The 24,745-nt window shown below is 47.3% G+C and overlaps 1 protein-coding gene across 5 annotated transcripts in view; it reads left to right on the top strand.

Annotated features, from left to right (window-relative positions):
• Nucleotides 1-24,745, top strand: part of LOC119656695 — a 554,004-nt gene that overhangs the window by 509,625 nt on the left and 19,634 nt on the right. For all 5 annotated transcript variants that reach the window (XM_038063198.1, XM_038063195.1, XM_038063194.1 and 2 more), the window contains 3 exons: nt 973-1,260; nt 6,464-6,677; nt 6,761-8,651. In XM_038063198.1, the coding sequence (XP_037919126.1) occupies nt 973-1,260; nt 6,464-6,677; nt 6,761-8,651 (2,393 nt within the window). The remainder of the gene's footprint in view (nt 1-972; nt 1,261-6,463; nt 6,678-6,760; nt 8,652-24,745) is intronic.

Genomic DNA, 24,745 nt, shown 5'->3' with positions numbered 1-24,745 from the left:
AGACAAGGTGCAAGCGATCGCGAGCTTTTCGCTGCCAAAGATAGTCAAAGACCTTACAAGGTTCTTCACCCTGGTAAACTTCTACCGTTGTTTTCTGCCCAAAGCCGCTTACCACCAGGCATTACCTAAAGCCTTCCTATCTGGTCCTTAAACCAAGTATTCGCGAGTGGTTGTGTGCTCTCTAAAAACCGACGCTACTCTTTTGGCATTCCTTCAACAAGATGTACCTCTAGCCGTGTTCCTCGCAGAGACCAGAGACTGAGGCATATAAAACCGAAGCGCTGATCATGAGAATGCTACTAAATGTAGGTTACCCAAGACCGAACCCTCGACTCCTTATTTCGAGGGTGCTTAGCTCGACACCACCATATGCAGCCCCAGTGTGGGCAAATGCATTGAAAAATACAAGAAATAATAACTCCTCACCGTCTCCAGGGATAGGGTTGAAAATTCAATAGTTACCAAAAATTGTACTTCAAACTTTTCCATTTAGCCAGACTTCAGACCTAGCAACAGTGGGAGGGGACGAGGTGATTTCCTTCTTGCCTGATGATACAGTTTTGTTTATATGTACTTCGGACAGACGTGCATTTACCTCAGGATCACGGATCACTTTTTCCAGGGCCAGGTAAAAGAGGACGCATGATAGGACATCCCCTTGTCTTAGACCGTGGTTGATGTTAAGTGGTCTCGAGAGTGGCCCTGCTGATTTTATCTGGCCTCGCAAATTGGTCAGGGTCAGTCTTATCAATTTCGTCGGGATCCTGAATTCTCTCATGGCCGTGTACAGTTTTACCTGGATATGCTATCATAGGCGGCATTAAAGTCGATGAAAAAATGGTCCAACTGATGTCCACATTCCAACAGTTTTCCTCTTGCACCTAGTCATGATAAAATAAAATTAAAATTGATAAATTAGCATTTGAAATGTTACGAGAAAATCTTTTTTACTATTCTTTCCTTATTTTCCAGGCTTTCGTTCAAGCTGTAAATAGTGGTGTCGATAATCTTGAAGAGGTCCTCTATTCACCCGAGCATCAACAGCAACTAGTTCCACTTGGTCCACGTTTAGTACGCCAATCAGTCGAAGCACACAAAACCATTGATACTGAAGATACAGAACAAAAATCATCGGTAAAACCAGATGGGACAATAGTTACCGAAAAGAAAAAGACCACCGAACACGAAGAAATATTTGACGAAGAACTACCTGAAAAGGACGATCAATCGACGGGAAGTAGGGAAAAAGTTACTCAAACTGTAAGTTGAATAAGCAAATATTATTAAGTAAATATCATGTGACAATTTAATTACCCAAATTTTCTGCGGAATCACTTGTCTATCATTGATCCGTTGGGAAGAACCTTACTTCCAAGGATGTGGTCCACGGACCCCTCAGTCTTCGGCAAGCACCCAAGTTGCAAAATTAGACTTGCGGCTTCCTCCAAGGCAAAGGCAATTCATGAGACACTGGACCAGATCCTGTAAAGTCAGATTTTTCGGTTGGACAGTTTCTGAAGATGGGTCCGTTAAAGAGCTCATCACTTTCGACCCCTCGCACTCCCCGCTTTTCCAACAAATGTCAAAACTAGGCTTCAAAAAGTACTCGTCGAGACCTTTCATTTGATACCCGACATGACTATATTCGGTGAAAAAAAAATGTACACCCCCCTTTTGCATATGTGTGGACCCCTCCCCTCTTAAACTCAACGTAAAAAGCTGTCACTCACCAGAAGCTAGAATGGGCGCTAATGATGGGAAGGTTTAAAAAATTGGGGGTCGGAGCAATTCCCGGTGTAGAAGACTACTCTATCTTGGAAATCGAACAGGCGGTCTCGTGACTGGAAGGATAAGAAGGATCTGGTGAAACAAATGAGTCCACAAAAGATTACCTTCAACGATCTTGGTCGATTGGTTGAGTCGTGCATCCTGGGTCATCAACTTCTTGTTGGTTTCCCTAGATCGCTTAAGTCATTTCTAAAGTTATGTGTAAAACAAAACCTTATTAAAATCGGTTTTCCATCTGTCTGTCTGTCACACGCATTTTTCTTGGAGACGGTTGTAGCGATTGACACCAAATTTGATGAAAAGGTGGGAGCTGTGAACGCTCACACAGTGAGTTACATAATTCTCCATAGAATTTAAGGGGGGTACCTATACATTCTATATGTCCAGCTTCCGCTTTCCTAACTTGTTCAAGATTTAATATGCAGTCATCTGCGTCAAAAACGGCTCGCTCACTGGCCGAGCTACTTTCTTAAGCTTCAACTCGGGGTCTGGGGTCTGGAGAATTAGGTCCTATTGCGATCAGGATCCAACTTGTAGAGAAACAAAGACCTGCCGTCCGTAGTGCGGTCAGATCACGTCAGCTGCCTAACACTTACCGAATTGTAGTTAAGTCATTTCGGTTACGTATATCTTATTTTCTAGATACGCCTTTATCCGAAATCTAGAAAGGCAGGTACTTCAATGCCAACTTCAAGTTGAAGTTGTTCCTCGTCAATGTCATCTCCACTTCTAGCCGAAAGCGCTAAGCCGTTGTCAGAACTTTCGGTTGTACGGACGGAATACTCTAGTCCGATATCATTTCAAATAAACTACAACTTTGGCGTGCAAGCCAATCATCCGCAAATACGTTGATAAGAAGGCGGAAATAGCAGTGTATAGATCCTATACTGAAAAACGACAACATTAGAATTACTGGCTAAGGAATTCCATGGAATGCTCTATCCTAGGATGGCTGATGATTAGATCAACTAAAAACAGGTGATGCAAAACAGTAGGAGGATTAGATTTTTCGGAAAATTCCGATGGAGAGGCTGACAGTCATCTCTACGAACCAACTATGATGACATGAAGAGGTGATTGGCATTATATACGCCATGTAGGAGACACTGGCAACCATATTAATATACTTCCTTCTGCCTTATGGTAGCTAAATGGACACTGACATCTTCCTTGGAATCAGCACTAGTAATGACATATTAGCTGTTAGCTAGAGCTATGACGGATATGGGCTGCTTCTCCAAGCAGAACCGAAATCATTATCACCATCAAAGGGCTCAAGTGGAATGAGGTCAACGGACTCGATGATCATCCTGCTGAACTGTACCTTGCGGTCAGAATCTCCAGAATTGCTATTCCAAGAGATCAAAATGCATTCCAACGGGCAGAACTAGGGAATGTGTTGTCCTGTCGCACTCTATGATTCTAAGTGTTAGCCGACTATAAAAGACAATGAACGACGGTAATGGAGACGAAGACGTTGCGTTGGACTAGTAGCGTGACACGTTTTGATCACATCCGAAATGAGGATGTCCACGATCGATATATAACTGCGAGAGGGGCGTCTTCGATGGTATAGCCACGTACCTCGCGCTAACAAGAATTCACTTGCCAAGATTGGTCTGAACATCGAAGTCGATGGGAAGCGACCAAAAGCCGACCAAAACAACGGTGGCTTGATACGTTTGTTTTTTTTTTTTTGGGAGTAGGGTAGGTGAATGCGTTTACGCACAGAGTGTTGGACTCCCGCAACAGCACGCTGGCGGACTACCAACTAAACACCTCCCTGTCATCAGAGAACTAGCCTGGAACCGTTTGACACATTACTTCGGGCTAGCCCTCCCGCTCTCCTAGCTTTGGGAGCCTTCAAATCAGGGAATTCCTTTCGCCAACGGGAGGGGAGGGGAGGAAGGGAGTTGCTAGTTCAGGGAACCCCTTACCGTCCGATCCCTCTGCCGGTCGAGTTCAATCTTCTTCGTAGTAAGAAGAGCCCGAACATAATGCGCAATACGATTCCAGCTGCCAGCGCTCTTCAGCATCTCTCTGACAATGTTGTTTGGAGAGAGGTCCCCTGTGTCTGCATAAAACTGCTGGCGGAGGCCGTCTCACCTCTCGCAAGCGAAAAAGGTGTGTTCAGCGTCATCCGCCACTCTATTGCAAAACACACAATCAAGAGATCGCGCCTTCCCAACCCTGTGCAGGTAAGACTGAAAACCTCCATGCCCACTTAGAAGTTGGGTAAGGAATTAATCAATCTCACCGTGCTTTCTGTTCAACCACGGGTCTAATTTATCGATGAGCCGCGCAGTCCACTTGCCCCTTGGCTCATTTTGCCAAGAAAGTTGCCACTCGTTAAGGGTGCGTTAACGTTCTTCACGGGCAACCACTTCTGTTAAGTTTTCGCTCTTACGGCGATAGATAGCTTTGCGCTCCTTGGCAAGGAGGGCAACGGGGATCACTCCCGCAATCACCATCACAGCCGGTTCCGAGACGGTGCGATAAGCAGACGCCACTCGCAAAGCTTCCCGCCTCTGCACTTGAGCGAGGTCTTTGCGATGCACCTCCTTGTCAAGGGCATCAGCCCATACCTCCGCACCATAGAGAAGGACGGACTGCGTTGCTACCATGAGGAGACGTCTCCTAGTTGATATAGGGCCCCCGACATTCGCCATTAGCCGACTCAAGGCCGCGACTCCTGCTGCAGCCCTGTCCGCGGCTGCTTTGATTTGCTTGAAGAAGCTCATCTTTGAGTCGAGCATTAAACCAAGGTATTTAATCGCTGGTTTTGACTCTATAGTCAACTCGCCGATCGATATGGGACGCAAGGTCGGGATTCTCCTTCTGGTCAGGATGACTACTTCGGTTTTTTCCAGCGCAAGGTTGAAACCGTGAGCAGTCATCCATCCGCTTACCCGTTGCATCAATATGCCAAGTCTGCTTTGCGCCTGTTCAACAGTGCGTCCGGCAACAAGTGCCCTTCAGGGACGTCGTTCTCTTTCCGCTTTTTCCCCTGTTCACTTTGCAGAGGGCTATCTGCGGTCCGTTTGACGCAAGCAGCATTCTCAGCTGGGAGTGCGACTGTTTCTGCTCTACATTCGTCTTCCGCTGCTCTCCACGTGCGTCTATTAAAGGAAATGCGGTCCAGTAGTTCCTCCAGTTCCATCAGCCTGTTTTTGACGCCTTTGCTGACGTTTCTCTGAAGGAACATTGCCGACCGCATACGTTTCACCACTGTTGCGCACTTTCCGATGAGCCTTTCCTCTTCAGCTCTAGCGAGGACGGTCGAATGCACTTCCACTCGATTTGTGTCAAAATCCATCTGCTCAGGACTAGCGTTTCTCACTGAGCTTACTTCCAAAACAGGGGCACTGCAAGGTAATGGAGTTGCCATCTCCGCACGGTCAGTCGCGCCACTTGATGAGGCTTCCTCTTTATTTGGACGCAACGGTGTCTCATCGGGTATATCAGCCCTCATTGCCTCTTTCACTGATCGCTGCGGTGAACGACGCATTTTTGTGCTCCGCCCAAACGTAACCAGCTCTTCCTCCTTGTCTGTTGTTTCGTCGTTTTTTTTTATAATTTTCAGAATATTCTCCATGAAAAAGGTACCAGCGCATCGTGTGCAAGGGAGCGGGCCGCAATAGTCAAGAACGGGTATACCCTCGGGGACACAGCCCCTACCCCAGTTCCCTGAGGCCTGACCTACGCTTAGCCGATCCCGGAATTCACGGACGGATCAGCACTCGCTCGGGGCGACGCGGTCTACTAACACCGGTTCAATACACACTTCCCGACCAGGGTCCCGAAGGGGCTGGCTCCTGATACACGTCGCAACTACCACCTTGGCAGAGCTACGCTCACCTCACCCCGTCGACGCCGACAGAGAGTTGTCGACGGCTCCGGAGACTCCCAGTGTGTCCCGACGTGTACCGGTCATTCGCGGTTCGCTCTTCACCGAGAAGTTTTCTCGAGGCCACTACCTAGAACGCAGGTATGCTGCCAGCTAGGGGGCAGAACTACTTACTCGGGCACCTCGGGGACGTCACATCCCGTATCGTAAGCGACCCGTTTAAAAATCGACCCCTGAGAGACTTGGCTTGATACGTTGGATAGGGATTTAAAAGCCTCGTGATCACATCCAGATCAGGCTTTTGATAGAACCAAATACCGAAACCGATCACGACGAGCCAACCCCGCTTATGAACGGCACAAAAGCTGAAGAAAAAGAAGAAGAAGAAAGCAGTAGCGCATCGAAGAATACCTCGACATTTTGTTTAACAGAGATTAGACTAATTTCCACTCTGCCTCCTCCTATAAGGCCCACTCTGACATCCTTTGGATCATTAGGGAGCACTGTGCGAAGTTTTCCGAAAAATTCACACTTCGTCCAAATTGTAACCTTAACTTTTCACTTAATCCCCATTTTCTGACCCGACATAACTTCTAACGAAGGAATGAGTCAAAGTATGGTATGTTGGTTAAGAGACAGAATCGCCAGTGGACAGGTCCCTACTGCCGTGGGGAATATCCCACATTGGCTTGGCGCAGAACCATGACCGAAAACTCGCTGACTTCAAGAACAAGAAACAGAAGTAACCACGCCTAATGAACACCCCCCATCCATATGTAGAAATAGGGAGAAGTCCATCCCCTCTAATGTTTTTTTATTTCGTTACAGGAATCCTCGCAACGATATTATAAACAACGTGACGAACAGAATGTTGAATATGTTGCCGATGGTAAAGTAATTGGAAAAGAGATGCGTTACGCTGCTGAAACTGAACAAATGGAGCGGGATGGACCCCCTGAAGGTCCAGATGATTGGGATAGTCTATCGGATCGTGTTAGAAAACAACGCAGAATACAAAAATCATTGCTTCAGCAACAAAAAGGTATGGTTAATTTTGATGATGTATAATTGCTTTAACATCGACTTAAATCACATTTTTGAAAATATCATTGACATCTCTCACAGAAGCAGCACTAATGGCCGATCGTACGGATGCGATCACCAAACTACCCCTTGACTTTGATCGGGAGGAAGAAACTCGCAAAGGCGAGACTATGAAATGGTTGGAATCTCATTTTGGCAGTGAATCAACAACATCTTCACATGACGGCGAGATTGAACCTACAAAGAAAACGTTTTTCAACGTAACGATCAAATCTAATCAGGCCCAAGCGGGCAGCTCATCCCCATCACCCACAACAATACCTCTTAAAAAGACTATATCCAACGGTAGCCTGTCGTCACCCTCTAAAGTAATTGTACCGGAACGAGATTCATCCTCGGCCGAAAAGAAATATTTCCAAGGAATTTCGAATTGGAACGAACGAAAAGAATCCACCCCCTTGAAACATTTCGCTTCGAAGGCTTTCCACGATGAACTGAAAGGGACTTTAGAGAAGAATAAAATGAGACATGCACGATCGCGGGATGACATTCACTACTCATCGAAACTGAGGCAAGATGATTACGTTACAAAAGAAGATATTCTTCAGCAGAAGAAGGGTTTTGGCTCGAGGAGCGATCTTCGCTATCGAAAGGACTCCAGGGAGGACAGTGATGACTCAAAAACGATTCGTGCGCAACGAGAGGATCTAGGCTATTTGAGCGGCTCTCGAACTGATCTCAGATATCGAAGAGATTCCAAGGACGATTATGATCGAGGTATTAAAAATAGGAAAACCAACGGGTATTTGAAGAGGGAAGATTCAGGATATGTTAAAGACTCCAGGGAAGACGTTCGATCTTCTCTGTTACGTGAAGTCGATGATGAACGCGAAAAGTACAAAAGCTCTTTGATTCAAAGGGATGATTCAGCCTATGTATCTTCCTCAACATATTTTACGGAAACAAGGCCACCAAAGACACCTCAACTTCATACCCCCGATAGTGGCATCCGATCACCTTCACCCGACATATATGACACCGATGCCCGCCCAACTGTGCCACAACGAAAACGAGCTATAGAGAAAAGATTACATGCTCAGAAAAGCTACTCACCCCCGTCCCCCATTCGCCGACAAAGTTTCGAAGAACCCCCACCGGATTACTCTCCTCCACCTCGTTCCCGTTCAGCTTCACCAACCTACATTCCTCAGTATCGCCAGAATGAGATCCCTCGAAAACCCAACCAACGAACCCGTTTTGCTTCCGAATCATCATCCACCAGTCGACAGTCAAATCAGTATCACCATCGCCCTGCAGTCGCGACACAAACCACCCAAACACAGACTCCTTCAACCCCGACTCCACCACCCTCGGTATCGCCTCCTAAGCAAGGTTCAAAAGTTGGACAGGCGATTGGAAACTCTATAAGGAAACTAGTTGGAAAAATTAGATCGGCCAGTGCCGAGCGAAAATTCAAGATAAAATCAAAAAGCAATAGAAGCAGCAGTCGTCAACGATCGCCATCACCATCTCACGGAAAAGATAGTAACAATAAGCAATTGACTCCACCACCGATCAACGGAAATGGTTCGACATATCAACAATATAATGTTATTGATAGTCACATTGTTGGTGGACAAATTCACGATCAACGACATCAACAATCTCCGATGGCAATCAATCGCGAATCAAGCGTTGTTAGTAGTTCAACAGCAGCCGGACGGCGTGAACGTGAACGCGATCGTGACCGCAGTGATCACCATAGTTCGCGAATCGATCGTCGCGGATCATCAGACCTCGATATGATGACAAGTCCAAAGCAACGTTACTACCTTGGGGAGGATCCCTATGGAGGAAGCATCTATGGAAAGGAGAATAAATATGATGGGGTCCGACCGTCACCCATGCAACAGTACCAGCGATCACGTCGTCAAGGAAGTGCAGATGATCGTGCAGAACTTTACCAACAAAGGTAGGTGTTAAAAGCCCTTAAAAGTACTCATAGACTTTTAGTTCATTGTTGTACTATTACGATTGGTCTAAGTGCATGGTTCGAGTGGGATGAAATTCAGCCGCATGCACTTAAAATTTTTAGATAGTTTTTACCGATTCCAAATTCCACAAACAAACTTTCGTTACTTTCCCTTTCGGTCAGGTGAAATGCTTCAGCAACCATTTTACCATTTTCGGTACTGAAGCTGATCGATCGATCATTGATCGCGTTGCGCAGTAAACAAGTGGATTTTCCACGAGTTTTGATATGCGTGTGGTCGTTGGATAGCCAGAAGCAATCATCAGTTTATCAATTTACACCCACTACTCTGCATGCTCATTGAGAAAACTAGAATTTGAAGTAAAACCAGTTAGCTAAGTTGTAAGTGATTATCTGGATAGACTTAGGTCATCCATTCTCTCACCTAATCCATAGAGAGAGACCAGCTCTTCAGTTCCACCTGTCTCGTTGATTTCTGACGCCACCTTTACGCAATTCCAACCACTTAAAATTCCAGAAAGCATGTTGGCTTTATTTTTGTTTATTTAAATCAAAAAAAAAGACGAGAACTCACCTTGGAAAAATAGTATGCAAATTAACTATAAACTGAGCCTGTATCTTGTTTTTATTTTATGGAATCTTGTATGGTCTCAACAGTCACTGTAATGTGGAAGAATATTCTATGACTGTACTGATGCTGGATAAATTATGGACCTGGCAGGTCTCGTGCTGCCTACAGGTCTGCAGTTAGCCCCCACTCTACCATCTCTGAAGCTTTATTAAGTTACCACTTGTATCTTTCATTAAGTATCTTATTATGCTAAATCATATCAAACTGCTACTCATTCTATCAGATCTCTATTAAAATAATGAAGCCCTGCCTCTCTTTACTTCCCCACATTCAAACTTCATTGATTACCAGAACCCTCGCGTCATCAGCCATTCATTGTTTGCTACCAAAATAGACTGAAAAAAACTAAAAAGACCTCAAAGTATCTATTCTATCTCTTTTCAAAAATCTAAATAGAATGAACTTCTCCAAAAGCTAGACACGACTACATGCTACGTCAGCTCTGACTTAATAAGGAGATACTTCGTATTTGTTAATAATTAAGCTTCAACACTAGACGATCTGGGCCTTACTTATCTTGAAACCGACCCCGATGGAAAACAACCCAAACAACTTAAACGCATCTGATTGAGAGGCAATCATCGATGAAAACGACAACAGATTCCAAGTTAACTCTAGAAGTCATTTGATATGTGATGACCATATATGACCACACCTCGTCAAACCTGAAAAGAAATTAATTCGCTGTAAATAACAAATTATAGTTGTGATTCGGACTTTTCGCAGACCCTGGTGGATTTTTTATCTTTTGTTGGTCGATGTAAATTAGACAAATCAACAGGAACTGATTTGTAATTAAAATACATGCAGATGTTGTCACGGTGCGGATTAAACCGTATCAGATACTAAAAATCTTTGTTAAACTGCCAACATTCAAAAAAAAGATAAAAGATTTAATTCTACGACAGAAGGTCTTAACCAATAAGGCAAGTGATTGTTCGCATCTTCTGTTCTGAATATCTCCACACCTCCTATTTACTCCATTGTCTCTTCTTCCATGTTTTTTTTAAAAATTAATTAAAATCGGTTCAATATTTATCCGTCTTTTTTTGTGAGGAAGTGGAAAGCTTCAGAAGATTCTGGCGTAGACACGCCAGAAGTGGAAGTGGAAAGCTTCAGAAGATTGTCGGATTTTTACCCGCAAAAACCAAAAGCAAGGTCGAACTCACCACCCCTGGCAATAAGTAGCTTACAAGTATACCATAGCCCTCCCAGGTTCGGTATTATCCTTGCCTGGGTCATACTCGCCGTGGATTCTTTGTCACAAGCATATTTCACGTGTTGTTCAAAACTTAACTTCGTATCTGTCATCACTCCCAAGTATTTGATGGTCGGCTTGGAAAAGATGATGTGATGGCCCATTCTAATTCAGGCGTAATATAGCTTCCGACACTTTGTGCGCTTTCCTCCGCAAGGAGCTCTCTAACCAGGACTCAACAGTACTAATTGCGTCACAAGAGTATAACACACATCCTCTAGATGCTTTGCGACTGCAACCAATGCCGTATGATCGGCGTAATCCACCACCATGTCCTCCTCTTTTTTTTTGTGCGTACACGGAGGTGGAAAATCTTAGAAGGACACGTCCGCCGCAGCTCCGCCGCCCGAACGGCGGAACTACAGCGGGCACGTGTGGGATTTACACCCACTAAAAACCACCCCCGGTCTCTCCAGCTCCAGCCCCAGCCCCGCGGGACCACCATTGAGGTATTACTTCGCCGGGTAGGTTTGCTCTCAGGCACTCATCCTTCTCCTATTTCCAGCTTTCCTCCTTCTTTGTTCCTTCTGCAACTCCTCCTGCATTTGGATGATTGCGGAACCAACCGCAAGCTACTTTTCCTCGGACTCCAGCATCTCAGTAACCAAGCTCTCCGGGGTCCCGCTTCTGCCCAGCACCTGGTTTAAGCTCCTTCTCTCCTCCGGTATGCCATCGCATCTGGGACAGTTCGGAAAATCATCCAACCCAAAGCGGTGCAGATACTGCCTGTAGCAACCACCGTGTCCCGTGAGGAACTGGGTAATGTGGTAGTTAGTATCCCCATGTTTTCGCTCAAGCCACACCCTAATGTTGGGAATGAGCCTGTGCGTCCGCCGACCTTTCGCAGACTCGTCCCATCTGCGTTGCCTGAGATCAAGCGACTCTGACCTTGCCGCGTTTCTACGCTGTGCATGCCCCTCCATATGTCTTGCATTGTACAGGACACTCATTTCTTTGGCCAGAATGTCAACCGGGATCATGCCTGCCACCACCAATACTGCCTCATCTGATGTGGTTCTAAAAGCACTGCAAACCCTCAAAGCCATCCGTCGGTAAACCGAGTTCACCTACTTCCGTCTCTTAGAGTTTGCAAGCGCCTCTGCCCACACAGACGACGAGTAGAGCAGGATGGAGCGCACCACTCCGGCTAGCACCAACCTCCGGCAATGTTTCGGCCCACCAATATTTGGCAACATTTTTGCAAGTGCCGTGGTGGCACTGGCTGCCTTTTGATATGCATACTCTAGGTGCTCCCTAAAACTCAATTTGGTGTCAATTATTACCCCCAGGTATTTGATAGCCGGCTTTGATACGACCGTATGTCCACCGACCTCCACTTTTACAGTGTTATTTTTCCTGCGTTTCGTTATTAAGACCGCTTCCGTTTTCGCGTCCGCCAAGGTCAGCCCGGCCTTTTCTAGCCAGGACTTTACCGCTCTCACTGTTTCTGTTGCATAAACCTCCACATCTTCTAGGTGTTTTGCTGCAACAACCACAGCTAGGTCATCAGCAAAGCCGACAATCGTAGTCCCCTCTGGGACGGGAAGAGCAAGCACCCCATTATACATGATATTCCACAACAGGGGACCAAGTACCGATCTCTGTGGTACCCCGGCTGTGACAATGTACTCTTTGGAGCCCTCATCCGTCCCGTACCAGAGAGTCCTCTCTGAGAGGTAGTTTTCCACCAATTCGCTAAGTATCCGGGGGCACCTATGTCAGCCAACGCCCGTTTAATTCTATTCCAGTTGGCCGAGTGGCCAACGCCACCACGGCACAGCAGCCGCCAGAAATCAGTGCACCTTTTGCCAGGTTTACCACCATGCCAATTGCGTCCACCGTAGAGTGGGCGCGTCGGAAACCAAACTGGTGTTCCGACAAACCATTGCTGGCTTCGACGATGGGCAGGAGTCTGTTGTAGATAACTCTCTCCATCATCTTCCCCACTGTATCCAACAGGCAGATAGGACGATACGACGCTGGGTTTCCAGGTTGCTTGTCAGGCTTCGGAAGCAACACCCTTCCTATTCCTTCTTTTAGGCACGCCTCGAAGGTGTTGGCGAAAAGGTCGGGCCTAGTCTTCACTGCCAGTTTCAAAGCTCGGTTGGGGATGCCATCCAAACCTGGGGCCTTGTTGTCACCGAACCTACCACATATTTCCCGCAGCTCCTCCACAGTTACAGGCGATATTATGCCATCATTTGGCTGGACAAAAATTTACCTTCCCCTATTTTCGTGGTGAGGGAACAGAGTGGTAACAATCTGTTTCAGGAGGCGCGGACAGGTCACCTGGGGTGATTTCTGCAGCCTTTTCATCACCACTCTGTAAGCCTCGCCCCAAGGGTTTATGTCGGCATGGTCGCACAGTTGTTTGAAGCAGTTCTTTTTGCTCCTCCGGATGGCTTCCTTTAGGCGGCCACGCAATTGCTTGTGTGCCTCCTCTCGACCGTCACCACCGGGTTTTCCCCTGAGCCTCTGGCAAAGCCTCCTTGCCCGAAAACATGCGGCTCGCAAACTTGCGATTTCGTTGTTCCACCAGTAGTTGGGTTGCCTACTGGGGAGCAATTGCCTTCTGGGCATAGTAGCATCGCATGCTTCCGTCACCCATCGAGTGATCTAGGTGGCTTTCTCTCCAGCCGTACCATTCAGGGATATGTCGGATTTGAGCACCGCGGAAAACGTGTCCCCCTCGAACGCTTTCACTGTCCAGCCAAGCATACCACCCGGCATTTTGCGAAAACTCTTTTTCGAGCTCGATCCGCCCTTGATCTCTATGCAGATTGCCTGGTGGTCGCTGTGAGTATAGTCCTCACTGACATGCCAAGCGATTCTACTGGCTAAAGTGGCACTCACGTATGTCAGGTCCACTATAGACCCCAGGCCCCTTCCCCGGAAAGTGTACGAAGACCCAACATTCGCCAGTACCATGTCCAGCTCCGCGAATGCTTCGAGGAAAACACGTCCCCTGGCATTAGTTATCCGGCTGCCCCATTCAAGAGCCCACGCATTGAAATCGCCTAATATGATCGGCCAACGTCCTCTTGCATCCAAAACAAGAGCAGCAAGCATCCGCTCATACACGACGAGTGTAGCGCTGGGTGGAGCATAGCAGCTGTAGATGTGGATGCCCTTCACCTTCACGCTGATGAAGCCCTCCTCCGGATGCTCCATTATTTCCTGGAAGGCTTGTTCTCCACAAGTTCACAGCGCTGCTTGGCCCGTTTGGTCTTTGACCCAAACGCTACCACCGCGGTTTCGGTATGGTTCACTTAGTATGGCCACATCGATGTTTTTCTCGCGGATGGCTTACGCGAGTAGATCCTGCGCCGCCTCACAGTGGTTGAGGTTGATTTGTATCAACCTCATCTGCGATTTGTACTAAGGGCTCTCCTGTATTCCGGGCACCTGCTGCTGCCCGCAATGTGCCAATGGTCCACACCCTCCTTACCTTTGCACAGTAGACAATTTGGGTCAGCTCCGCAGTCCTTGCTGATATGGGCTTCTACTCCGCATTTCCTGCATTGCTTTGACCTATCATTTGGGTTAGTGCATGCCTTCGCAATGTGACCAAAGCCAAGGCATCTAAAGCACCGTTTTAACACCACCTGCTCCCTAAGGCGACACATAACCCAGCCTATTCTCACTCTCCCTGCTGCTAACAGTTTGAATGCGTTCTCCACTGGTAGGCTGATGATGGCGGTTTGTGTTCCCCCATAGGCTTTCCTTAGCGTTTTTACCACTGACTCTTGTAGTCCGGCAAGATCGAACTGTTTCTCCAACGCTTCGCGAACCTCCTCCTTCGTCGTGATTTCATCTATATCTTTGCAGATTATAGTGATCTCCGGCCTGCTAGCTCTTATGTCGGCTTCCTGCCCTAAAGTCTTCCTGATTTGGCTTAAGAATTTGTCCGCGGTTACATCCTTGGATTTCTTAAGTTCCAACATAAGATCTCCCTTCTGCGACCGTCTAATACGGCTGACGTTGTCTCCCAAATTGGTGAATTCGGGGTCTGCCTTCACTTTCCTGAGAATGTCGGCGTATGACCCTTCGCCTCGTTTGGAAATGAAAATCACCTCCGGTCTAATCTTCCTCCGATAATTTCTTTTCCGCGGTTCTACCTTCCTCCAAGCTTGCGTATCCGCCTTTGAAGGTTCGATCCCTTTTCTCGAGGTAGCCACTGCAGTATTTTCCCTGGTAGCTTCAGACGTACTTTCCATGAACTTCGCCTTTTTGGGAGTTGAGTCCTTTTTTCTTTTCGGGGTTTGCTGGCCTGTTGAGTCATTCAGCTTCTCGCGCAGCCTCTTCCCCGGTTTCTCCCCTTTTGTGTTTTGAACCGGCGTTACTTGAGTTGTCTGGTTCACTTTTCCAATCGGCGACTTCCCTACTCGTTCATCCTGGGCCTTGCCGTACGTCAAACGGATGCCTCTTATCATGGCCCTTATATTTTGGTGAATGTTCCTGCGCTCCTTTATAATCTCACACAACTCCATGATCTTTTTACCGAGGGCAGTAAAGGCAGCTCCAGACCGATCATTGCCCAAAACATGGCTCGGGTGAATCGGCGTCAGTGATTCTTCCTCATCGAAGACTCCCGCTATACGCTTCCCACTGGGGGTAGCGATCGTGGGGACTTGTGCCCGTGTGGGAGGGGATCTGCGAAAAATCGAGCTCCTTCTGAACGGATCCATCACTGGAGCCAGTTCAAGTTCCTCCCGTACGCTTGTAACATTAGATGCCACAGTAGCCAAGGTTCCCACTACTGAGGCACTGCGGTCGTTGGATATCGACGGCCGGGAGCCCGCTTGCTCACTCCCAAAAACCGCCGGCACTGGGTTTCCGAAGCCCTGCACCGTAACTTCATTCTTCTTCTGCTCCTCTATGTTTGGTGTTATTTCTGGGTATCCTTCCCATAGCCAATTTTTATCCACGGGTGGGCGTTTACTTCCCACCTACCCGGCCTGCGCATAAACATGCCCATACACGCACATCTCCGGATTCGTGCATGTGCATGGCCATGACACATTCGCCGAGCATTCCCTTATCCGCACGAAGGGACGCGCCTGATGGGAGATTTGGCAACTCCACACAAGTCCTCCTCTAGAACCAAAAGGATAAGTACATCCTTGTACATGATGTTTCACAGTAATGGGCCCAGTACGGAGTCCTGTGGACATCCCGCGAAGACAACCTACTCCCTTGGCTCATCATCGGTGTCATACAAGAAGTGGGAACACCAATCCTTGCCAGGCACTTTCATATAAGGTTCCACTAGGCCGAATTAAATGCATTCCTCAAGTTCAGGGTCACCACCATGTAATGTTTGCTGGTACTGCCCCTCCGTGAATTGCGTTTTCAACCAATCCAGTAACCATTTTGATGGCATCAATGGTAGAACTGGCATTACGAAATTCATACCGCCGGTCTTAAAGGCCCCCTCGACTCTCGGCGATCGGGAGTAATTTGTTGTTAATTACCCACTCGAACATTTTCCTCAAAAGGTTTAGAAGACATAAGAGTCTATAAGAGGCTGGTTCATCTGGAGGTTTACCAACCTTAGACAACAATACCAGTTTCCATACTGTAGCGGATATCCCCTCAGACATGCACGCTTCGAACGATTGTTGCAGATCTCCAACAGCTTGTCCGTGGTTAATGCAGGAATTGTCGCCACATTCAGAGATCTCTGAAATGTCTCAGTGTCCCTCCTTTGCTGGGGCAATAATCCTTTGATGATTCTCAAGAGGAGAGAAGGCACCTGATCTGCAAGGATGACCAGCCTCTCAACCGTGCTATCACAATTTTATAGGCGCTCTTCAATTTATATGCGCTTACGAGGAGAGCTCCTTAAAACGTTCACTGATCGCTGTTGGTGTAGTCCTCACTAAAGTATAAGGCTGGCAAAAGTCAGGTCTGCAAATGCGGAAGACCCCCCTTTGCGAAAACTGCTCATTGGCCAAAACTAAATCTAACTGGTCAAAACCCTCTCTCTAGACTTCGGCTCCTTGCGCTTCTCTCCCTACCTTCCCAATTGAGGGCCCAAGCGTTAAAATCACCGGCAATCACTTTTGGACTTCATCTCCTAGCATCGAGAACAAGGTTATTTAACGTGTCTTCAAATTCAGATAATGTGAGATTGGATGGGGTGTAGCAACTGTGCACGTACACACTGCTTATTTTCCCCCACACGAAACCACTGACCGACTAACTCATGGAGCATTGTATAACTTGGCGACCGCACGCCTATATCGTCGCCCCACTAGTCGGTCATACACCACCGTCACGGATTCTGTAGGGTTCACTTATGATGGCAATTTCCATCTGAGATTCATAAGTGGTTTGCTCCAGTAAGTCCTGTTCGACCCTGCAATGATTGACGTTTATTTTAATAAATATCAGTTTTTCATTGTAGTCAAAGCCTTCCTGAATTCCGGGCATCTACCACTTCCGGCAATGTGTCGGTTATCCCTTCCTTCCTTTTCTTTACACAATCGAAATTCGGAGTCCCTATTGCACCCCTTGGCAATACGTCCTTTCAACTAACACCTTTCGCATGTCTTCGCGAAGTGTCCAGGCATGAGGCACTTGAAACACCTTTTTAATGAAACCTCTCGCAGGCGGCAGACAACCCTTCCAATCCAAACCTTTCCGGCCGACAATAATTTTTGCGATGCCTCCACTGGTAGTCGCATTGTGGGTTTGAGTATTACCATTGGTTTTTTTCAAGCTCACGATGAATTTTTCCTCCAGTACCTCCAATTGGCCCCGAACTGTGACATCCTTCCCAAACGAGTTCTTCACTTAGGCGCGAATGCTTTCGGTTTTACCTAAACTGGATTTTTTCTCCTGATGGCTTTTCGGAAATCCGCATTCACCTCGGCTGGATTTGCCTTCCGTTTTTCGTAGAGCCAGTGTGCCTCGCTCGCTAGAAGATCTATAGGGATCATTCCTGCGATGACATACACTGCCTCCGTCGACGCCGTCCTAAATGCGCTGCACACCCTTAGCGCAATTGGCCGGTATGCCGAACTTAACTTCCTCTGGTTGACAGCGTGGTTCAACGCTCCCACCCAGACAGGGGCCGCGTATAGAAGGATCGACCTCACCACTCCCGCGATGAGTAGTCTGCGACTATACTTCGGCCCTCCCGCGTTAGGCATCATCCTTGCAAGGGATGAGCTGGCTTTTGCTGCCTTCTCTCGCGTATAATCCAAGTGTCCCTTGAAACTCAGCTTGGCATCGATCATCACCCCCAGGTATTTGACGACCGATTTTGAAACGACCTCACGATTACCAACCCGGATGGTAACTGTGTTGTTCTTCCTACGGTTGGTAATAAGAACCGCCTTCGTCTTTTCGTCCGCCAGGTCCAACTTGGCCATTCGTAACCATGACTTGATGGTATGAATGGCTTCATTTGCATAAAGCTCCACGTCCTCGGGATGCTTTGTAATTGCAACTACCGCCAGGTCCTCCGCAAAACCAATCAGCATTGTCTCCTCCGGCACGCGAAGGCCAAGCACTCCGTCGTACATTATGTTCCACAGCAACCGTCCCAACACAGAACCTTAAGGCACACCTGCTGTCACAATGTACTCCTTCGGCCCGTCGTCCGTCTCGTACCAGAGAAGTCTGTCCGAAAGGTAACTCTCGATGAGCCGAGCCAAGTAGCTAGGAACACCCAGTTGGGCCAAAGTGCCCTTAGTCCAGCCCCAGTTGGCTGAGTGAAAAGCATTTTTGACGTCCAGCGTCACCAGAGCACAGCATTTGCCCATGGCCATTGCATTTCGAGCCAATTCCACGACCTTTGCTACTGCATCGACCGTAGAACGGGCTCGCCGAAACCCATATTGCCGCTCCGAAAGACCACCCGCAAGCTCGATGAACGGGAGCAGCCTATTGTATATCACCCTCTCTAACATCTTCCCCATGGTGTCTAAGAGACAAATAGGGCGATATGAAGAGGGCACGCCGGGTGGTTTTTGGGGCTTCGGTAGCAACACCAGCTTTTGCCTCTTCCACTGGGCGGGAAACAGTCCTCCCGCCATGCACGATTCGAATGTGCTTGCGAACCACCTTGGTCTGGCCTCGACCGCCACCTTCAGAGCCCTGTTCGGAATTCCGTCCAATCCCGGAGCCTTGCTGTCCCCAATACGTCTGCAGATTTCCCAAAGTTCCTCTTCGGTAACATCAGGGATCGAGAAGACGTCCTGCTGAGCTGCCAGTTGGGGTTCTCTTTCGTCCTGTTCCTGCTGCGGGAAAAGAATTGTAATTATTTGCAACAAGAGCCGTGGGCATGTCACTTGAGGTGATTTTTGCCCGCGGATCTTGTTCATTACAACTTGGTAGACTGTACCCCACGGATTCGTATTAGCCTCCATGCAAAGCTTCTGGTAGCATTCCCGCTTGCTTCTCCGAATGGCCTTCTTAAGGTTGCTTCGCAGATCCCTGTATTCCTCCTCACGTTCCTGGTGCTCCGGCCTTCCCCTTGTCCTGTGGGAAGGTCTCCTCGCTCGGAGACAGGTGGATCTCAAGGCAGCGATCTCCGTGTTCCACCAGTAGTTTGGCCTCTTGCCGTGGCGCAAACGTCGTCGTGGCATCGTAGCGTCGCATGCTTCGGTTACACGCTGAGACAGCTGTGTGACCCTTTCCACCGCTGTTCCATCCGGATCATGGACTCCCTCCAATGCGGCCAGGAATGTTTCCTCGTCGAAAATTCCGATAGACCAGCCAACCGCTTTAGCCTTTCCACCTCCAGAGCGTCGTTGACTGGTTCCCCGGTTCCCAATGCAGAGGAAGATGGCCTGGTGGTCACTGTGGGTGTAGTGCTCACTCACTTGCCAAGCCATCTCCCTCACCAGTGAAGTGCTAACAAATGTCAGGTCAACGATCGAACCCGACCCTCTTCCTCGAAAGGTGGGCACGCATCCAACGTTGGCCAGCACGATGTCCAGCTCCGCAAATGACTCCAACAGAATTTGACCTCTGGTGTTCGTCGATCGGCTTCCCCACTCCAGGGCCCACGCGTTGAAATCGCCCGCAATGATTTTAGGGCTGCGGTCTCTAGCGTCCAACACCAGACTGTCTAACATCTCCTCATATTGTGCTAAGGTTGCACTAGGAGGAGCGTAACAGCTGTAAATATGGACACCGTTGACCTTCGTCCTTATAAAACCGGCTGCCGGGGGGGCCATGACTTCCTGAATGGCCTGTCTTCCGCACGCCCAGATTGCGGCGTTGCCAGACGCATCCACCGCCCAAGTCGCACCGCCGTAGTTTCTGTACGGCTCGCAAATAACCGCGACATCGACATTCGACTCTCGAATGGTTTGCGAAAGCAGGTCCTGAGCTGCCTCACAGTGATTGAGATTGATTTGTATCAATCTCATTTGCCTGTGCGGTTCAGCTCCCTCCTATATACCGGACATCTGCTGCTTCCCGCAATATGCCGGCCGTCCACGCCCTCTTTCCCACTACATAACATACACCGTGGATCTCCGGTGCAATCTTTGATGAGGTGGCCCTTTTCCCCACACTTCCTGCAACTCCTCGACCTATCATGCTGGCTAGTGCATGCCGCCGCAAAATGGCCGAAATCGAGGCATCTGAAGCATCTCTTTAGAGATATTTGCTCCCTGAGCCTGCACACGACCCAACCTACTCTTACCTTGCCCGCGGTAATTAACTTAATCGCTGATTCCGCCGGCAAAGTAATAATAGCGGTCTGTGTGCCGCCATCTGCCTTCTTCATCCTTTTTATAGCACTCTGGTCTATATCGCTAAGGTTGAACTGTTGCTTTAGCGCAGCACAGATGTCCTCCCGTGAGGTGACCTCATCTAGGTTCTTGCATTCAAACACTATCTCCTGTTTCCGAGCTCTTACCTCAGCTTCCTCTCCTAGTACACTTTCTACCTTCCCGCGGAAGTTATCGGTCGACTTGTCGGCGGATCTACTTAACTCCAGCATCAGGTCCCCTCTCTGTGTTCGCCTGATACGGCTTACACTATCCCCCAAATCCTTCAGTTCCGGGTCTGACTTCACCTTTCGGAAGATGTCGGCATAGGACATATTTCCCTTCTTGGAAATAATTATTATTTCCGGGCGTAAAGGGGTATATGACTGGTGGGAAGACTTCGTTGCCGTAAAGCAGCATGCCAACGTACTCAAAGAAGGCAATTAGACCCGAGTTTGGAAGAGACTCATCTGAAGTGGTTCTTGGTAAGAAGTCTCAGTCGAGTTCATCCGATACCATGAGAACCGGTATGTTCCTCTGAGAGCATATGCTCTGGGTTCGATTATTTGAATTTCAGTTCCTTGCGAGAGTTTTACGATGATTACGTCCATGTCTCGGGTAGAGTCCCTCGTTGACCCAATTCATGAAGTTGCGCTTTACAACTTGACCGCTGCATCCATTAGTTGCGGCATGATAACACTACAAAGACTCCACTCAGGTGGTCGTCTCAAGAAGAATATTGCTGGTAGGAGGCCAGTTAAGTCCTTGGGATTTTAACGTAGGTGCCTGTCGTGGGGACTTAATCCTAAGGTCTTCTTAAGACACGGATTGATTTTGAGACCACAATCAGAGCCCCACTGTGACAAGCAACAACGGTACCAGTATATGCAAGTACATGGCTTAGCATTCATACTGGTGGATGCAAGACCTACCTAAATCTCTACCGAACTAAGGAGTACGGCACCCGTGTTGAGCATCACCAACAGCCCCCATGAAGCTCCCACTAGGGGGCCAACCGCAAACAACCGAGCTGTACTCATATACGACAGGAATTCTCCCGAAGTATATGAGTGCAGAGGTTACCCTGGTTCCCATGGTACCAGTATACCCCTAGTAAGGTTTCGTGGCCGAAGCCACTTCAGATGAGTCCCCGTGCAGACTCGGGTCTGATCGCTCTGATTAAGCCTTGGAGCATTCGCCTACTGCATCACGGCCGCCAAGCCAATGCGATACAGCGTTTTGCGATGCCACCACGTAGAGGTTCTCCTCGGCCACTTGGTTTTGGTTTGGCCGACAGGGTTGCCGCCCCGCCACGTCAGAGCACCTGGTAGGAGGCCAGTAGGAAAACCGAGGAAAAGATGGGAAAATAGAGTCGCTGGACCGAGACTGTTGAAGGTAGCCAAGCCCCGAAACGGGAGGTAGCGTTGCGAAAAAAAGAAAGCGCTTAATTCAGTGCAACTCGAGAAATAATTGGGGACCTATTAAGAGAGCAAACATTCCTGTTTGAGTCCCTCCAAGCACCTTATGCAAAGGTCCATCTTATGAAATACTACAAAGACACATATTATTGGTAAGCCCCGACTACCTTCTATTCGTAGCAATTGGATTTTGAGGTTTAAAAGTTAAAAAAAAAGACGACAATTACCTTCATAATAGCTTACGCCTCTTCATTTTCACCTAGAATAATTCCAATTTTCCAATGTGCCAACAATTGGAAGTTAAATTGGCTTAATGGAAATAGTAACAATCAAACACAAATTAAATACCAAATTCAACTTTCTACGCCGAACATAAGTGTTCATGCCGGACCTATTTGGAAACATCATACACAAAGAAGCTGAAAGGCCGGACCACTTCAATAATTCATTTCTGCCCAAGCATAGAATAGAAGAACTTGCTGGCGTAGGTAATTACCTCTCAAAGAACAGGAGACATGGACTCAGACCATGGGTTGGCTCTTCCTTCCTTCTGTACAATATAAGTTAAATGACTATTTTTGAATGCTCTAAGTATGTGGTCTGCACAGTCTTGATAAAAAAAATTGAGGTGGACTTACAAATGGAGAATCAAAAAATGATAAATAGGTTATTTGCCGTGCGAACCCTGGAGACGAAATTCTATAAAGTTTATCTAAAAAAAGAATCTTATCTTATTTTTGCATTGAGCTTTCTCTCGAAATTCATGGCCTTTCCCAAAAGTTCCATTGGGAAGCCGCTCCAACTCCCAGCGAACGTGCTAACTTGAACCTTTTAGGACAAACTGTAGTTTCTTGCAGATCTTACCCGCTTCACAATGCTATTCACCACTGACTAATGAACCATCGCACTCAAGTAACTTCTAGTCATAGTCAACTTGCGAGCCATTTAATCGAATGAAGATGGAAACATTCTTCAAGTATCTACTCCTCTTTGTAAGAATTCAATTGAATAGAATTAAAGGTAAGTGGGTCTCAGAATGGAGGTAGCATCCGACGACCAGGTGTGGATCATGAAAAGTAATTAAAGAAATTACAACAGGGATGGGTGGCAATCATTTTTAACTACATTTGATTATAAATAGATTACGGAACACTAGTCATCGTAAGTGTTTGCTGTGGTAGTTGAGATGTACTCTTGTAGCATCTACATATAACCAGGACGGAATCGAGATGGCATTAATAATAATAATTCAGGAAATTTGTACATGTCCGCAAGAGCTATTGTGCCACTTGGATGGTCATAGTTAGCCTGACATAATGGTAATATCACTCAGTCCTATAATCGAGCCAAATTTTAAGATGTCTCCGATTTCTGGTTACTCGTCGAATATACCTCCTTCCTAGGTATTAGCACCCTCAGATGAACGCAATGCTAAGGTGGTATGCCACTCTTCCATGACTGTCGCCAAAAACTTTATTAGTTTGGGATCAATGCGATACAGATTGATAGACAAGGGGAAAGCTCCCCTTCATCAGTACAAGGTAATAACTAGTAATTTGGTACTAGGACACTCCCATAGAAAATGTTCCGTGGATTCCGCTTCCTCATTACAGGATGGACACATATCATCTTAGAATGCCTACAATACTTCTGCAAGTCTTCCTGCTTTTCGACCGGATAAACTTTGTAGTATGTTTGTTTGGCTCTGACAGGAAGAGTTTGGTGTGTCTAGCAGCATTAAAGCTCAGCCACCTGTCGTGTGTTTAGTAGCATTAAAGCTCAGCCACCTATCATTATGGGAAACTTGCTCTCAATTTTTGATAGCAGCATTAACCGATGCTGCTGACACCCCAATTGCTGGTTCCCGTAATTGAACGCCTCTTTTGCTAAAAAATCCGAGATTTCATTTCCCTCCACACCACACAATGATCGGGTACCTAGAGTAGTTTCACCGTATTCAATGCAAAAACAGAGTTCAACTGATTTCTACATTCCTGAACGATTTTTCAAGTGATCAAAAGACTGCTCAACGCTCTCAATGCAGGTTGACTATCGCTACAGATTGCGATACGCCTGCCCTTCAACCGCTCGAAAAACACCCATGGTGCTGCCCTTAGGATTACATACACTTCAGCCCAAAAGACCGCGGTATATCGTCTCAAGAAAAAACCCACTTCTCACTTTTATTCGGGAGGTAGACTCCAGCTCCAGAACCCTGCTCTGTTTTTGAGTCATCGGTGCAAAAGATGTCAGTATATACTGACTCGGGTTCTTCTGATTCATCCTATTTTTCTCTTCGTCTCAAAATAACTTAATATCTTCTCGCAAGCAGATGTCTGGTGAGACGAGAATCAGAAGGCAATGTTAAAGTTCGATTCAGTTCTCCCAATAACTCGCCCATGTTCAGTGTTTCCCCATAGATCTAATCCGCCTACACAGCTCATAAGCTGTGAGAGCTCGTTTCATCGTTTAATCTTCTGGCAAGAGGAAGGCACATAGCCCAGAACAACACATCCACGAAAAAAATCTTAGAATTTGCTCTAAGTGTTCTATACCCTCCTTTAGCACGGTTCGGTAGATGCCATATATGCAAGGTTCTTTGGATGTTCAAATGATAATATAGCAGCTCTCTCCTTTTCATTGGTAACAACCGCTCTCGCAGTGTCCCAATTCCCCTTGCAGCACCTTCGTGTTGAAAGGTTTGCAGAAACCACCAATCCTTTTCCTCGTACTTCTGAGAGGTGTTAATACAGCGATTAATACCACAAAATCTAAAACTCGCAGCAGCGAACTCCTCACAAATAAATACCTACAGGTACAGGTAAGACGTGAGTCTTGTCCTGCGTAGAACGTTTTCGTGGCGGTTCATCTTAGCGGATGTCGGCTTCCCCATTTTAGGCGCAGATGGATTGCTAGTGGACCTGCAGAACAGGTGACTTATAGACCCCACAACCAACTTCACTTCATCAGTAACAACCTTTCCGTACTCTTGGAGAACATTACTGACACACGTGTTCGGGCACTCCCCCAAAAGT

Source organism: Hermetia illucens, chromosome 5 (genome assembly GCF_905115235.1).
Source record: "Hermetia illucens chromosome 5, iHerIll2.2.curated.20191125, whole genome shotgun sequence".
Taxonomy (NCBI): Eukaryota; Metazoa; Arthropoda; class Insecta; order Diptera; family Stratiomyidae; genus Hermetia; species Hermetia illucens.
This window is presented reverse-complemented; position numbering and strand designations above follow the sequence as displayed.